Here is a 17,500-nt window from a genome sequence, read left to right as displayed (position 1 = left end):
ACTGTAAATAATCTGCCTTGCTTTTTGTGAGCTCAAAGGACGCGATGGCAGACATCCACGCAGCAGCAGGGGGAATTAGTTTACTTGGAAACCATCAGCGAGTGTGTACACACTGCTGGTGAATATTAGATGATTGGATAATGAGGTGTTAGCCAGGAGAGGCTGCACAGAAGCACAGATCGACGGTTTACGGGGGCGCTTTCTCCTTAAAGAATGTGGGACCGAAGCAAAGCCAACATCCACCCCTAAGACGTGAACTAACCAGGCAGAAGGAAGAAAAGGGGCTTTGGGGATGATACATCCAGACCCTAAAATGAACTTCCTAAGCGTCAGCCCTCTCGGTAAGTGGAGGAAGCATCTCTCTTCATCCCAGAGAGCACCCCGTCATATTCTGTAGGGCTCTTGAGAACTGGGCATTAATTACACAGCAACAAACAAAAACCTTCCCACTGATGACTAATGCCTCCTTCTCAAAGACCTATACGTGCTAGCTCTCAGTCACCTATGCGCCTCTTTTGATCATGAGTCCTTTGGGGGGACTGGGGGAGATATTTCAATCTCTTGCAAGAAAGTGACTTGGTTTAAACGTTGATTAAAAAAATTGAAAAACAAACCTCAAATAATCTTGAGCGAGACTGCGTCTGCAAATAGCTTTTGATTAGTTGGGTTTTATCTCCAAGGTACCCACGAGTGGCCTTTATTTTTCTAAATGCTGTATTTTCTGTTTACAGTCAAATGCTTTTTCATGCTACTTACAAAAATAAATACTTGTACTTTGCTCAGATCATAACAGCTCATTAGAGGAGGCTGATTTTGGACCCACGCTACAGCCTAACACCAGAGGGCTGCAGGAGCCTCGTGGACCTATCACGTTGCCAGCACCGGCTCTCTGGGGAAGCGGGGTGCCGAGGACGGGGATCCAGCCTTCTTCATTGTGAACCTCATTAGTGATGGTTGCTAAGGAAAGCACACACCTACCTTCAGTGCGTTGGAAGGAGACAAACAGTACGTCACAGATTCTAACGACCCTGGCACCCAGGGCGACCTTTATCACAGATTCTAATGACCCTGGCACCCAGGGCGACCTTTATCACAGATTCTAACGACCCTGGCACCCAGGGCGACCTTTATCACAGATTCTAACGACCCTGGCACCCAGGGCGACCTTTAATTTTTATATTTTTGTTCTCTTACACCTTAGTCGTTAACGTAGAAAAACAAATTCGTTTACTTTTGCGGACCGCAGCAGATTCACAAATTGTCTTCCAGTTTTTATGTCTGAATCATATTTCATTCTGATGACCTGCACGGGCGTCATTCATTTTCCTGTGTACATGTCTGTCTGCCTCACGGGCGGCTCCTAAATCCAAGACCTCAGTCTAGAGAATGTGTCGTCTAACTGCTTAGTTTTATGGGTTCTTTTCCTCTAAAGAATTTAATCATGCTGTTTTGTGTGCAATTCACTTAAAAACAAAAAAAACCTCACATTACTTTCCCAACAATTCATATTGGTCAGAATCTCATGGTTTTCGTGAAATGTCTTAGAGAGGAAAGGACCTCACGTTGGAGGGGAGGTGACACGTGGCGGGACCCGCGCGTCCGCACGGAGCTGGTGACAGGGCGACTTGCGAAGGCCCAGGGTCTGTGTGTTGCTGAAGTTTGACTTACACGCCTGCCTGCCTGTCACCCTTATCGAAATTCTTCTCTTTTAACAAGCAGTCCATCACTTGAAAGCATTTGGTTAGCAACATCTTATGCCGTTCTTTTCCTCACCCCCTCCACCCATCCCCCACGCGTGAATACCCATGCGCGCGCGCGCGCACACACACACACACACACACACACACACACACACACACAGGTCCGCTCTCCATGGAGGGCCAGGAGGTCCTTGAAGTCCATGAGCTCAGGCTCACGGGACCAGGATGTGAGCGCCCACCAAAAGGTGCCCAAAGCATCTGGGGATGAGCCGGATGGGGGCTAGACAAGCCAAAATAAAACCAAATACATTAAAACTGCAGGAAAAGCGCTCAGCAAACGAAAGCTTAGACAGAGACAAACCAATAAAGTGAGGGCCATGGCAGGTGAGGTGGGTGGGAAAGCTGAGACCGCCGGTGAGGGAGGGGAGAGGGACGCCGGGGCGGGGGGCTCTGTCCCAGGGACGGGGGTCTGACCAGCAAGGGGGCCTGGCGGGAGCAACTGGGCGTGAATCAACAGAAAGGATGGCACGAAAAAAGGGAGCATCGCAAATTAAAAAGAAGGCGTGTAGCATGTGCCTACCATTTTCCAGATAAGAAGGGGCCGTACCTTCTGACGGGTCCAGGCGGCGGGCCCGCCGCCCGTGCTTGGAGTTGTTGTGTACGAACATGTTGTCAGACACGGCCAGCACGTGGCCATCCACGTTGACCGTGGTCGACACGACAACCTGCAGAGACAAGCGCGGGTGAAACCGGAGTCGGAGGTGGAGGCGGGGCCCTGCCAGGTGTCAGGCCCCTTCAGGGGTGCCCGGCAAGCCAGCCCCCAAGGTCTCGAGCCGGGCACCCGCTCCCGCTCCCGGATCCCCCTCGAGGCCACGTGCGCGCACCGCGTTTTCGGCTAACGGGGTGTGTGGGCAGTTTTGCTGTGACTCACAATCGCTTCTCTTCCAGACCCGCCGCGCCAATTACAGTTTAATCTCCTGTTATGCTAACAAGTGAATTCAATCCACAGAAATATTCTCCTCACCATTAGCTTCAGAGACACCCCTCCAGCCACTCACTTTAAAGCTATTTTGATTGATCTGTTCACATATTGATGAGATAGTTTATCTAATTAAAATGAGTTCACTGGAGACTGTCCTTCCTGGAAGAGTTGTGAGGATTCAGAGTTGCCCCCCCTCCCAAAAAAAGGCTTCAGAAATCAGAAGCTGCTTCTGCTACCCACATCCTAGCATCAAATGATCCCTGGGTCAATGTCACAATTACATCCAACATCTGGTAATGAACGTTTTTGCATCTGAAAAGGCTGAGCTGGATAGGAATAAAATGGTTTCAGTTCAGGGAAAGTACCCTTTCTCAAGTTCATGGTGAAGGATGGCGAGGATGGCTAGCACCTGCTCTACCAAGGGAGTGTGATCCTGTTGGAGGGAAAGGCGCGGCCCTGAGGTCCAGGTTCGGGGTGGGGGTGGCCAGGGAAGAGATGGGGGCCGGGCTCCCCCACATGCTCAGTGCGTCGCAGAAGTAAAAAAGGAAGTCACACTGGCAGGGACGGCCTTGAGGACCCCAGACGTCCTCCCAGGGGAGCTTGGAACAAGCACCCCAGAAATGGCACCCCCTACCTAACGGACCCAGGAAATAGGAAATTACACCGGCCTTGAGAGTTTCCTTGGACAGAGGCGGGTCTGTATACTGCATTATTTCCAGAATAGCTGGGGTAGCACAGATGTGAGCGCAGGTTCAGTCTGGGTCTTACATCAGGACCTGGGGGCCGGAGCCTGGATTTGGGGTGGAGAGAGCCTGGTTCTTTGCCACGTTTGGGCAGTGGAGAGGGCTGGCACCACCTAGAGAACCACGACCCCACGGAGAAAAGCTGGGCAGGAGGGTGGGCACACGTCAAGGCATGCCACGTATGGCGAGTTCAAAGCCACAGCTACAGTGGACCTCCGTTAATGACGAACCAGACCGATGCAAGATGCTAATAACAGAGGAGAGTCGGGGGGAGGGGAGGCCAGGGGCTCATGGGAATTCTTCACTTTCTGTGAAATTTTCCTGTAAACCTAAATAAAACTGCTCTAAAAAAGAAAGTCTACTAGTTAAGAAAAAAAATGATACATAAAAGTGACTGTAAATAAATACGATTTTTTAAAAAGCAAAGCTGTACACTTATATGTAAATACATCTGGGAGTAACTGATTTTTATAAAAATCTCAGGCCCCACAAGAAGCCTGTGAAGCAGGACCAGTACCCACTGCACCCACAGCCCCGCCAAGGAAGGGGACACCTTCCCAGATGACTCCCTCTGGCTGTGGGCATTGCCAAGATCGTTGAAGTCTCCACAACATCAGGCCCCTCTGTGCCTCAAAATAATGTCAGTGCCACCACCAGCATCCCCAGGTCCAGGCTCAGACGTCTCGGCATCATCTCTCTCAACTATCTCTGTTGCCCTAGCAGGGGTGGCTCTGACCCCACTCTGGGGCCACTACTCGCCTGGCAGCCTCTACGCAGGGGACGCAGGGCTGCCGGGGTCACAAAGGCACCCTCCTGGCAGCCTGTCCTCCAGGCCCCGCCCTGGGTGCAGGGGGACCTCTACCGACACTTCCCCCGAACGGGGTGCAAAGACACAGGACTAACCCCGAGCCGCAGACTTGATTCTCTTTACATTCCTAGACCGTGAAAAGTTCAAGAAACAAGAAAGAGTAAAAATAAAAATAAAAAGGGACACTGTCGGGCTTCCCTAGTGGTGCAGTCGTTGAGAGTCCGCCTGCCGATGCAGGGGACACGGGTTCGTGCCCCGGTGCGGGAAGATCCCACATGCCGCGGGGCGGCTGGGCCCGTGAGCCGTGGCCGCTGAGCCTGCGCGTCTGGAGCCTGTGCTCCGCGACGGGAGAGGCCGCAGCAGTGAGGCCCGCGTAACGCAAAAAAAAAAGGGACACTGTCTTTGCTCTGTCGTCTCTATATAGGTCAGTCACCAAGGGAAAAGCATAGTTGAGCAGAGAAAGCAGACAAGCTGTGTTTGTTTCTCGGCCGGGCCAGCCCTGCGGTGCACCTACAGAAAGGTGCTGAGATCGTGGTGCCCGCTGGAAACGTCGTGTAAGCCCTGATCTAGTGTTAAGTCCAGTTAAACCTCCTGAGAGGCAGAGAGATTAGCTAAAGAGAGGGAGGAAGTCCTTCTAGTAACTGCGGGCTCCACCTGCGACCGAAGCTGCCTCAGCCACTGGCGAGCCAGTGTGTGACCTCCACTCTGCTCGATGGATCAACGTGGAGCTTCACACAAGAGAAGCGGAAGTCCGCCCCACCGTCTGCAGGAGACACCGCCCCCAGGGTCAGGGCGTGACTGTCGGCGGGTCCACCGGCTCCACCGCTCTGACCGGCTGGGTGGATGTCAAGACAGATGTCACATTTCGCCTGAAGACTGAAGCATAACTTACATTTCTAAGAAAAAGCCTCGAGTGATTTGATGGTAAACTAGTCTAAATCCCATAGAAAAGCATTTGGTAACATCCAACCTAGCAGTGAGCTCCCAAATTCTTCTCTGGTGGGTACGGACCAGGAGCCACCCGGGTTTGGATTCCAGCCCAGATATTTTTACAATTAAAATCAGCAAAACAATCCGTCATGTTTGGTGAGCACGCTTCACCCCGAAGTCACCTCCTAGTCATTCACAAACAAAGGCAAGAAAACCATGACTGCATCAGAATTTAGCCCTGAGCCCAACTGGCTCTCCACGCCTCTCCTCAAGAGGAAATCCTCTGCTCTGAGGATAACTAACCAGAGGACTAACGTTAGCCTGGGTTCGGGAACACGGTCTAGCTCCGAGGTGTGGAATTAAGGAGGCGAGAACAGCCCAGCCTCAGGGGAGGGAAGCTGAGCTGGGGAAACATTCTGGAATTGGTAGAGGCCTGCATGGAACAGGTGCAGCCCCCTCAGTCCTGAGTACACCCCATGTATTACCTAGCGGTCCTCCCCTACCACAGATCAATCCATCCCTAAGGAAGAGCTTCAGCGTGGGCTCCAGAGTCTAACCAAGCGAACAAGCATGAAGAGCCAGGTGCGGCTGAGGAAACAGACTGAATGAGATGCTAACCTTCTGAGGACTCTACTTGCAAAAAGCCTAAAACAGTCATTTTGAAACACACCCACCGGACTCACCACGAGTGAATGTAAGACAGACTCCACCTTAACCCACAGCCCCGATCACTCTGATTTCGGGGTACCCCGCAGCCCGACACAGAGGGCCAGGGCGGTGTGCACTGCCCCAGGAGGCAGAGGCACACCCTGTCATCAGAGCAAAAGCGCAGGTCACGTTTCCAGAGCCAGCTCCACTTGGTCACGGGCCACGACTGGGCTCCATGACTCTGGCGGACTGAGGTGCCAGACCATTTCTAAAGCATTCGATTTAAATGCTCTTTCAAATGAACCCATCCTGGCTCGTTTGCACCCAAAGCCCCTGAGAACTAAAGGTTGGTTTCCGAACAATTGCAACTTCAGGGAATTCAACTTTCACAGTGTTAAGTCTGGACCACGGTCCAGAATCGTGTACCTGGAATCTTCGCATGTCCCGAGGGTTGCCTGCATTCTTCAAACAGTTCTGATTGCACTTGAGGAAAAACTTTAGAAAGAATCTACAAAAATACAAAAAATGGATATTTGTTAGGGTTATCAGACAAAAGACACAGACTTTTTTTGAAAGACACTCTTGCATGGGGAGCCGACCCCCATACCACCTGCTGGCTGCCCTGTAGGGGGCGATAGGGAGAGAGAGAGAACTCGGAGAGGCCAGGCAGGCACCTCTGGGTCCACTGGCCACTGTGGAAGATCTCCACACAAGGAAGCAGTGACTCACATTTGCCTTGACACTGGGGGTTTCCAAGCTTTATAATAACAGCCGTGACTTAAATTGGCCATTTCTCTCACCTGGATCTTTGCACGACCATTAATCACTGGGGACCTGTCCACCCCAGGGAGGGCTGCCAGCTTCAGCAAATAAAAACACAGGATGCCTAGTTAAATTTGAATTTCAGATAAACAACGAATAATTTTTTAGGCTAGGCCTGTCCCAAAGCAAACCTATCCTAAAAAAAAACACTGTTTCTCCGAAATTCAAATTTAACTGGACGCGCTGAATTCTACCTGGCAACTCAAGCCCAGGGGCCATCACTGCCTAGGTAAACACGCTTTTAAAGATGGGCTTTTCAAGTTACAATAGGTATGACTCCTAAGAGAAGATCTGGGGTGCTGTTTCAAGGGCAGCAACAACTGCTATGAAGTCGTTGGTTTTAAGGGACCTACGTGTGGTTTTAAGGGACCGATCAAGGCCCCCCCCACCCACCCCCCCATGAGGCAAGGAAACTATCGCTTAGGGGGAGGGGACCAGGCGCTGCCCCGGTTGGAGGGGAGGCTAGTCGCAGTGCTGTTTCTGCTTCCCGCCCAGGCCTGGCCTTGTTCTGAAGCATGGCGTCTCAGGGGTCCTGACAGAGTGTTGAGATGCTGTGACAGAAACATCATCACCTGTCCTCCCCATTCCCGCGTGCTCTGTGACAAACATGGAAGCTCCGGCTCACAACAGGAACGCATGGACCCCGGGAGGCCTGGCTGCACCGCCAGCCACGGGAGAACAGGGGGTCTCGGCCCTGCACCAGCTCGGCTCGTCTGGAGAAGGCCGCCCACGTCCTGAGCCCAAAAAACCTGGGGCCTCTGGGCTGACACCCTGTCCACGAGGCTATCAACAAACGTCTCCTCTATCTTCTTTCCAAGTATCCTCTGTCCTACTGGTTGATGACTAATTTTTTATGAAGTTTCACACGACTTCCTTGACTTCAAGCGGACAGTCAAGCTTCCTTGTGGCTGATTATCATATCAGAAAATAAAAAGATTTGGGAGACTGAGATTCATGTCTCCAGCTGCATTCCCAACATACCCTGGACGACTTTCCACCAGGGCAGAGGAAAATCCGACTGATGGGAAAAAGAATAGTGGCCACTTAATTAAATTTCCTTACATCCCTCACGGCCTCACTATTTTAGGCCAGAATTTACATCTCTTATTAACTCGCCTCACCTATACACTTAGCTCGCCGCGCCTCCGAACACCATCTGCCATCAGCGTACAGGAAGCTGCCCGGCCGTCCACCCACCAATTTCTAACAACCACGGTGTAATTAAGCTCCACGCGCTCCGCAGCGAGGTAAATTAAGCGCACCTGCGGCCACCCTGGCCCAACCACATGAGGGCCTAACAAGGTGAGGGCGCCACAAAGTTATCGTCCTGTCAGGCAATTAGGTTCTCACTTTGGGGGCAGCCACATGGCGCAATTACGCCTCGCATTTACCACCCAGCTGATCTACAGGCAGGCGCCGGCCGGAGCCGCTCATCTGCACGGAGCCGACGGGGGGAGCTTTTGTGCGCTCTGATTTCTGCCCCCTCCAGAGGAGGTTTCCTTAAATTCCGTGACGTCTTTTCAGCCAGCGCTCACCCTTTCACCTCCCGGAGAGCAGAGCGGGCACTGAGCCTGAACGGCCCTCGCCGTGCATGGTCACTGTAGGCGTGAGCGGCCGGGCCCCCGTGGGCCTCCACTAGCGCCAGCTGCAGAAACGGGCAGAGTTGGGCGCTGGGCCCCTCACCACCCCGAGCATCTCGGGGTCAACTCCCCGGAGCAGCTGGGTGTGTGGGCACGCACACACACTTACACGTTTTGGGTGCGTAGGCAATGGTAGGGTTCTTTTCAAAGTTTCTCAAAACGCAGCGAGAGGACTCAGAAAGACCTGCAGGTCTGGAGCGTACGGCCCTACATAGCAGGGTCCCTCCCGGGCACTCGGGCCCCAATTACACAAACGAAATAAGGCCCAACGTGCGCGGGAACGGACGCAGGTTGGGCCCTTATGGAGGGAGAGGAGCCTTGCGCTTAGCTTTCACCCTCACTTCGGTTCCTCGAGGATTCAATCAGGCCTCCTCGAGGTGGGCGGCGCGGTCCAGCCAGCGCGTGGCTCCCGACCCCGCACACCGTCACATCCGGGGCGAGCGTGTGCCTCTGCTAGCGAGGGCTCGCTGGCGTTGGGGCGTTCGGGTAGGGTGAGAAAGGAACGCGGACGCGTGAAGTCAAATGGTAGTTCTCATCCTTTACTCAATTACCCTTTAATTGGCTTTTTTTCTAAGAAATATCTGACAGGCACTTTACATATCTCACTTCTAGCGTCTGGTACACAGAGGATTTAATACTCTTGTTATGAAAGGAAAAATCTTTCCTATGTCAGAAAATCTTTGGCTTCAACACCAACGAACTCTTTATCACTGCTAACCATGGATCTGCGGCTCGATGGCAAAGAGGCGATAAAAATTCTAACCTGTCATTAGTACATGACGCTTAATTGTGTACACTGTGCTCCCGGCTGCATCTGTTGGCCCGTCATCAAAATGACCATTATGTACACTAATTCCCTGACCCTGTCTTTATTTCCCTAAAGAGTCATCATCTTTCACAGTAGGTACCAGAGTAAATCAAGCTTGAAATATGGGCTTTATTTACTTGTTTCTCCCAGGCAGGAGGGGAAGCAGCAGCTCAGGGCAAACTGCTACACATCAGTCGCAACTCCCCAGTAACGTTCCGCTCGGAAACAGCGCACAAAATCCTGGAAAGTTCTCAGCAGCGATTAGAAGGGGGAAAGGTGTGATCTCATTACTTTGGAAGTCAGGTTTCCTCTTTTAGGGCGCGCGGGGATTAGCGGAGAAGCCACGTGGGTGACCTCCTTCGCTCTTAGGAGAGCTGGTAACAACAGGCTGCCTCTCCCGACTCCGGGGCACCCTGTGGAGACGGGCCCAGGGGCCCTCTGTCTGGCAGGCAGGGATGGGAGAGCTGCTGGGTCCAGACACTGAGAGCTTGAGCCTGAGCTGGAGACTCCCAAGGCCGCCCTCCCTTCTGCAGGGACAGTTATGCTCAGCAGAAAGTTCAGTCTGGTCTCGGGTGGCATTTGTGCCAGCATCCTCCCCAATAACGCCAGCGCCCCCCCAGAGTGCTCAGCGGCAGGACACGGGCGCCTTCAGCGGGGCTCGAACAGTAGGACTGACCGTGTTAGCTGGAGCCCACTCTGGGGGCTTATCACGCAATAAGGGGCAAGCCCTCACCTCAGCAACGGATTTCAAAGTCGGCTCCCCTTCTGTGTGTTTAAGCTATGAATTAGTTCATTTATATTTACTTTTATGAAGCTGATTAACCAGGGCTTCTCTATCTGATGAAAATCATTTTAATTGTAGTGTTAGGCTCCCGTGTAATATCCATTACGTTATGAACTGTTTAAATTCTACATGGGTATTGTGTAAATTGGCCCTTTGTGGGCCAGCAGGCAATTAGGACCAAACACTCTCCTTTAAGCGGCTACAGAACTTTGTGGTGTTGTTCAGGACAATCAGAAACAAAGGAGGCTGTTTAATTGTAATTTAATGGAATATCAAGGAGTCCGTGGCATTAGACGCTGGCAACAGAGAGCAGGAGAGAAAAATTAACTGCAATTATGTTTGATTAAAGCTATCCTTCTCAATAATCAGCGGTCCTGACAGGCCATGGGGCTCTAGTGGGTTCCAGGATGGCAAAAGGTGTTGAGCAATATTAGGGCCAATAAAGGGGGTATTAGCATCGCTAATTACAGCCCTGCAAAACCTGTAAAGGGGGCCTCTGTGTATTGTAATGTGTGAAGTAATTGGCCAAGGCCGTTATCAATTACATAAGGAATGAATTTGGTTTGTCAGAGAAAAGCTGACGAGATGCATCTCATCTGACACCGGCCCCTTCCCTCCTGTTTCCAGCAGCTAAGAACTTGCCCACTCTTATCCAAAGCTGCAACTTACCAATGGCCAAATCACTGATAAAATTATCTTGCCAGCAAGCGTCAGGTAATTAATACCACTCATCCTCGCCGCCTTCCCTGCCACTGCCGTTCCTCACCTAGCCGAAGCCACTAATCATGTAATAATGATTTCTTTCCCTCTGGTCAAAGGAGAAATGGATTGTCTCCTTAGAAATGCAGTGGGCTTGGCGTGCGCACCCTGGTGATTGAGGAGAAAAAGGAAACTTGGAGCTGTCTCAACGGCTGTTCTTTGCATGCGGCTATCACGTGTCTGAAGCTACCTATTCGCACGCAGCATCTCAGGGAACACTATATGCAGAGATTTAAGAAAACTTCTTTAACTGTCGAGTTTTAGACTGTCTCGGGGCCTGGTCTTGCGGGTGCTTGGAAACAGGAGTGACCGCAAGCTTCAGGGCCATGAGGCTGCAAGCCGGAATGCCCAGGCGGGCCCCCTGAGCACGGGTGACGGGCACACCCAGGACAGAGCTCCGGCTTCCAGCAGCCCCTCCCGCATGTGAGCCCAGCCTCAGTCGGAGCGGCCACGGCCTCCTCTCCTGGCCCTCGGTCACAAGTGACGTGGGAAACCTGAGTCCAGGGTCGAAAAGTATTGGTATCTGGGGCAGGGCTGGAGGTCCCGATTTTCCACCTTAAGGCTGAGCTCTTAACAAGCAGCAAACTAATGCCACTGGATAGGCCTCCGTGTCACCCACCAAAACTCCCAGAGCATTTGTGTGTAAATCACGGCGCTGACAGCTTCCGGGGTTCCGGGAAGGCAGGGACCCCATTCCTGATCGAGCCCCCATGTCTTTAGTTACCGCATCCAGGACGCAAATCCAGGAGGCTCTTTTCATACCTAATAACCTTGACAAGGAAGAGTGAGTAGAGAGAAGCGGCCAGAAGACGCAGCTGGGAAAGTCGCCACCCTCTGGTGGCTGCCAGGGGCTGCGGGGCTGGGGAAGTGCCTGATGGGCACGGGGTCTCCTTTTGCGGGGGGGGGGGTGACAGAAATGTTTGGAAGGAGACGGTGGTGGCCGCACAGCCCTGCGACTGGGCTGAACACCGCTGAACCGTTCCCCTGAAAGCGGGTAACTTCGTGTGCCGCCCACCTCGCCTCCGTTCGCCACCACAGCGAGGAGGTCCCCGTCCAAAGGGACGAGAAGCCCCACAGGGCAGCGGCCCCTCTCGCGGTGTCGGCCGCTGGGGCCGCTACTGCCCTCTTGAAGGGAAATAGTGAAAGAGTCAAATTAAAAGATAGAACCTTTAAGAGACTTTTCCCTGACTGATAAGGGAGTGACCGGTGGTGGAGTGCTTGCCTCCAAGTCCCGGCTAATTACTGGGAAGTCCCTGAAAGCAGTGGCCGCAGCTGTGGTGTGCGCCGGGCCATCAGTCGCTGCGGTATTGATTACTGAGCAATCCTAGCCGATCGGCTTCTGGGGCTCAGAGACAATGTGCTTCCTTCAGAAAACCTGTAATGAGCAGTTCCTATACACGAGTACACCCTGCTGACATCAGATCTGTGCACTGAGATAGTACACAGGTCAATACGTATCGGATTTCCAAACTGCGAGGGTCTTAATGTCAGGCCTCTCTTTTTCTCCCACTCCTGCCATTAGCTATGACTGGGCTCACGTCCTGTAATGCCACACGGGAGGGAAAATCTGCTCCATTAGTCTGATTTATTCTTCAAATATGCCATGACAAATTGCTTTAACACCAGACTTATTAAATTCTTGTACATTTCAAGTTATGGGTCTCATACACTTGTAGTGCCTGCATGACGTCATCAGGAAGGGGCCAGAGGGGGGACGGGACTGAATTTTACAGCTGGGCCCAGATGGCCTTTGTGAGGGGCCTCCCTCCCGGGCAAGAGGGCTGGGGCTGCCCGACTCCCCACTGCGGGTTCCTGGTCCCCGTGGGCGCCGCCCCCCGGCACGCATGATATCCTGCATGTAAATGCAGATAGAGGAGGATTTGAAAATATCCACGGCTTGACTCGCGGTTCAACAATTACTGGCCTTTGTCTGGAGGTTCCCGCTCTACTGTAGCAGAGGCTGTCTCTAGTGGACCGGGGCTATTTTACTTTCCCTCGCTGCAGTAACCGCACCGCATTAACAATATTTGTACTACAATCGCCAAGGGACCCACTTCCCAGATTCTATCACTTCTTTATCTCCTGACAAATACCTCACTATCGAACATTATTAGGTTTAGAAAATTAACCCTTCGAGGTCCACAGCCACGCCAGGCCCCGCCGTCCCGCCAACGAGCCTTATCGCTAAATTTCTGCCATAATGGTTTCTCGTCTCATCACAGTTCCAGCAGCGGCTGTCAAGAGGCGCTTACAGATACCGTGATCTTGTACTTGTGCAATGATTCTCATTAAAATGATGCCAAGGAGATCTGATGGGGTTTAACAGCTTTGCCGGCCAGTTCAATCTCCACGCCCATGACAGATCCTGCCGAGCCCTCCTTTTGGAGAAATGTGTACGACTCGCGTTAAACTTTTCTGGGTGGCTTTAATGTGTTCAGATAAGTAAAACCCAGGTAGACGTTCTCGAAGCAAACGCGTGCCCAAGCCCTGCGCTGTTCCGTTACCCTCCCTGGCTTGCTGTCAGGATTCTAGTTAGTATTTTCTGTAACTGCTCCTGATAGCTCGTGATAGTTTTGATAAGGTTATCTGTTTAAAAGAAGTCAACGCGCAACACAAAAGAAATGTGAAGTGCGCTATATTTACACCAGGGTTCTTGTTTCAAGTGCCTATCTTCCTTTCTCCCCCTTTACCTATTTCTCTGTTTCTAATGGGCGATGCGGCATTGACATTATTTCCCCAGCAGATCATTCGCCCTGTCAATCAGTCTGTATTTTGTCTTTCGCTGCGGGCTCATTAAAACAGCTTCCTCACTCCCTCTGGACACTGCTCTCTATTTGCCAGCTCTGATCACGAAGCTCCTTATTTAAGAAAAATGCCAGCATCACTTGTCTCACATCAGATGCACCCCCTGACTTGTTGCCAGCTCCAGGGGAGACTTTTACAGAGACTTCGTGTGCAGAGATTAAGTGCCTATGCTTATCCGAACTTAGGGTTTCAAACCTCTCCCACCGAACGGGTGTGCGTTTGGAGGGATCTGAAGATAAGATCACCCTTCTTGCCACTCTGATTTCTGTCGGCAGCGGAGAGCATCCTCAAAACAAACACGAGGTTTTTTTGTTTGGGGTTTATCCCCCCCCAATCTCCAAGTGGGAAAGACCTTGTTCGTGTTTTCCTATTCAGACACACGTTTTCCTCGTCCATGCCAGCTTGCTTAATTAAGAACCATCATCTTCGTGGGCTGAATTATTAATAAAAAGAAAAAAATCACATGTTAAATCAGGCCTGTGCGTGCACACAGGACACCAGTGTCGAACCTGCCTACGCCGGCCTCTCTAGCCTTTTAGGTCCTGATTAAAAACTTATTAAAACATTATAAATGATTAATGGGAGCCCAGCTCTGAGTGGCAATTATTAGTTTTAATGCAGGTAACGCAGCTTAATGAGGGGCACATGTGTGCAAAGCTTTAACTTCATTACTCCTGCGTGTCAACAAATACAAGAGAAATGTGTGTCCGGGTCATCCATTACTTGAAACAGCACCGAGCCTTCCCTCTTCCCCTCCCTTTGTTGATGAGCCAGGAGCCGTAAATTAAGCCCTTTCTGTGGCTCAGGGAAGAACCAAGGTGTTCAAATCACGGTCCCGCCTGCCCAGCTCCCCACGCCTCCGTACAGCCCTGTGTGTGAATATTACTGCACAGATTCTCTTTCCTGGAGCCCTTCGTCACGTGGGAATTTCGCACTGGAATTGCTGCAGGTTGTCATTGTCTCGGCTTGGAAACAAGAGCTCCTGACACTCAGAGCCGATTGGGCGTCTTTGCTTTCCAGTTTGGAAACGTTCGTGGAGGAGTTCCACTCCATCCTGCCAGCGCCGCATTCATGATACGTGGTTTCCCTAAATATCTGGACGTGGTGCGTCCTAAGTGCCCGTGTCCTGGCGTGCAGGGATCGCGCACACCCGTGTCCCCCCCTGGCCAGAAAGGCGCTCTCAGGCTGCACCGCAGAAACACAAGGAAATGCCCGTTGGCGGGCGCCCGGCTGCAAGGCGGAGATGTCGGGGCGAGCCCGGGCTGGGGAAGAGGCTGGATGCTGAAGAGACGCAAGTACGATGCTGAGAGTGGGGAGCCCGCATCGCTTCGCCCGCCCCACCCGGGCCCCTCGGGCCGGGCCAGCATGCAGCCCACAGCCGGGAGCGGGCGGCTCGGCCCAAGTTCCCAGTCACCTTTTATTTTCTGTTTTTGTGACAAGCAGTCAGACCCGGGCTGATCTCCACTATCTGTTTGAAGAGTATTCAGGACTATTTGCATCACTTTATCGCTAATGTATAATATATGGCTTTAAAGTGGGCCCAAGCACTGTCTTGTTACCGAGCATGAGAAAAGTAAGGGCAATAAAGATACATCAGCCGTCTCAAGCACAGCGGCTATCATGCAAGCGAGAAAGGTTGCTGCTTCGAGTTGAGGCAACCTTTCTGCCTAAGACAATGGAAGAGCAAAGAAAATGTCAAATCAAGAAAAGCTGGATTTAGAGATGAGGCGGCCCAGAGTGACGCTGGTGCCATATTTTGTGAAACTATAATGCTGTTGGCAGCAAAGACCCGTGTTTCTGATTCATCTAGGGCCGCATGGCAAAGCCTTGTCAGCCTGTGCAAGGCATAAATAATTCAGGGTGAGAGACGGCAATTACAGGGCCCTGCACAAGCAAAATGAATATTTTATGAGGACTAAAACTGCTCTGGAATGAATCACACACACGGCGTCGCACACACATGGCAAGGGGCTCACACATGGCAGCCCCAAGAACAGAGAAGCGCGGCCCTCATCTCCTTCCAGGCTGTGGACTGGAAACCCAGCGGATGGTAATCAGCGAACACAAAAAAGCCTCCCCCCCCCACCCCTACCCCTCGCCTGGCCGGGGCTGCCGGCTCCCACGCTCCCGAGAGATGCTCGGCCCCTAAAACGCCCGGCAGGGAGGCCGGAGACCCTTGACTGATACACCCCACAAGTCTGATGTTAAGTGCCTAGTTCTGAACGAGCATGGTGGGCTTGCTTATTGTTTCAGTTGTTCAAACTATTGCTAGGCGTCAGCTGGGAACCTTCCATTGGTGAGCAGGTGATCGGGATGCCGGTCCAAGGGGAAAAAACAGCTCTGTTGTCCTGGATGAAACTGAAGAGAGCTGAGGTAGGCGGGGCCGCGTGAGTCCGGTGAGCGTTACCCTCACCGCCCCAACTCCCCGCCTGGGTTCTCATTTCCTTCCCAGGTGAAGCACGTTCTGCGGCTCTGCCTCTGTCTTCTGGACCCGAATCCTACGGGATCCAGGTCACCTCACAGGAGGGCCGGGACCACGGCTTTTTATGTCCAAACTCGCACGTAGAAGTTGCTCTCCTCGCTTTGAAAAGCGGTACCCTGCTAATGGGGGTAGGATTATGGCAAAAGAGATCTTAAAAGGCTGAAAGGATGGTTTCATCTGTTACATTTCCTCCAAAAAATGCTCCTGAACTGCTAGGAACAAATAACAACATTGTTCACAAGGCCGAGGAGGCCAGTCCCACTGGTGAATGGCCATTGTGTTTGTCCAGCTACTGATACCTGGGCTTTTGTGGAGGAAAGAAGGCCGGGGGCTGTGACATCAACACAGCACAAGTGTCCCTCTGTGCAGACACCCCGAGAGGGTCCTCACCGTGGTGGAAACCAAACACCAGATCCCTCAGAGAAGGATTTTCTTTAAATCCAACTCCAATGCATTGTTTATGAAAACAAGGCTATTAGGTATATTAATAATTTGATAAATAGGGATTTGCCCTTAATTATTCATGAAGAACATTTGGCAACAGTAAAATTATATTCACAGAACAGGTTTATAAACCAGCTAATTATAAATTAAGTATGCAAGAGAAAATTGCTAACCTTGAAATTAAAATATTTTATGATTCTGCAATTACAAAAAAAAAAAAGGTAGAGAATGATCAAAACCCCAGTGTGAGCAGAGAGTACACAGGACCCTGCAGATGACACAGTGTGGGCTGGGGGAGTGACAGCAGAAAACATGGGCCAGGAAAAGTGCCTCCACCTCCCCCTGCAGCCCTAGGAGTGGAGGTGGCCTCCAGGCAGCACCACTCTGCTTGTTCTGCTCAACTGCAACTCGCCAAGAGGAGAAGCTGACAGAACCAGCATCCATCCCGACAAGGCAGCTTAGCATCCTCAGGAAGGCCCTGCCTGCTCTCTGCAAAGGACACGGTGTGTCCCCTCTGCCTGCTGTCCAGCCCGGGCACGTGGACAGGCCAGCGTGTTCCCATCACTGTGCTCGGGACCCCCAAGGAAGCCCCCGAACGCCCCTCTGACCCCCCACTTCACTACCCTCCTACTGGGGCGGGCTCCACACTGAGCTGGGGGTCCAGAGGGACAATATTGGTGCTGATGTCAGAGAGGCCCGCAGTACCGCCGGTCCCCACTAGAGGGCTTCTCATGGCGGCGTCAGTGGGGAGCAGGCAGATGCCCCGGTGCTGCCGGGATGCAAACAAACTTGGGACCAATCTTCCTCTGAGCTGGGTCATCCCAGCTCACTCTCTGACTCTTCCAGAGGACTTCATGGTCAGAGGGCTCTGTCCACACCCACCCACGGCCTCCGCAGCGCAGCACCCCCCCCCCCCCCGCCCCCGGAGCTAAACGCCAGAAGCACACCCCTGGTGAGTTTCACAAACATTTCCCTTTCCTCATCTGATAAGAAAAGATACAGCAAAGCTCGCTGGTGGGATGAATTGGGAGATTGGGATTGACAATATATACACTAATATATATAAAATAGATAACCAATAAGAACGTGCTGTAGAAAAAAAGATTCTAAACTTCTAAAAAAAAAAGACACAGCAAAGCTTTCCT

At 52.0% G+C, this 17,500-nt stretch overlaps 1 protein-coding gene across 12 annotated transcripts in view; it reads right to left on the bottom strand.

The window, feature by feature from the left end:
• Positions 1-17,500, bottom strand: part of EBF3 (EBF transcription factor 3) — a 114,551-nt gene that overhangs the window by 31,303 nt on the left and 65,748 nt on the right. For 5 of the 12 annotated variants that reach the window (XM_065894539.1, XM_065894545.1, XM_065894547.1 and 2 more), the window contains exons 7-8: positions 6,238-6,319; positions 2,281-2,425 (exon numbers count right to left, since the gene is read on the bottom strand). In XM_065894539.1, coding sequence (XP_065750611.1) covers positions 2,281-2,425; positions 6,238-6,319 — 227 coding nt within the window. Of the gene's footprint in view, positions 1-882; positions 886-2,280; positions 2,426-6,237; positions 6,320-17,500 lie in introns of all 12 variants that reach the window. The other 7 variants (XM_065894542.1, XM_065894546.1, XM_065894548.1 and 4 more) reach the window with 3 other exon arrangements.

Source organism: Phocoena phocoena, chromosome 16 (assembly GCF_963924675.1).
Source record: "Phocoena phocoena chromosome 16, mPhoPho1.1, whole genome shotgun sequence".
Classification (NCBI taxonomy): Eukaryota; Metazoa; Chordata; class Mammalia; order Artiodactyla; family Phocoenidae; genus Phocoena; species Phocoena phocoena.
The sequence above is the reverse complement of the archived record's forward strand: the minus strand, read 5'-3'. Positions and strand labels throughout refer to the sequence as shown.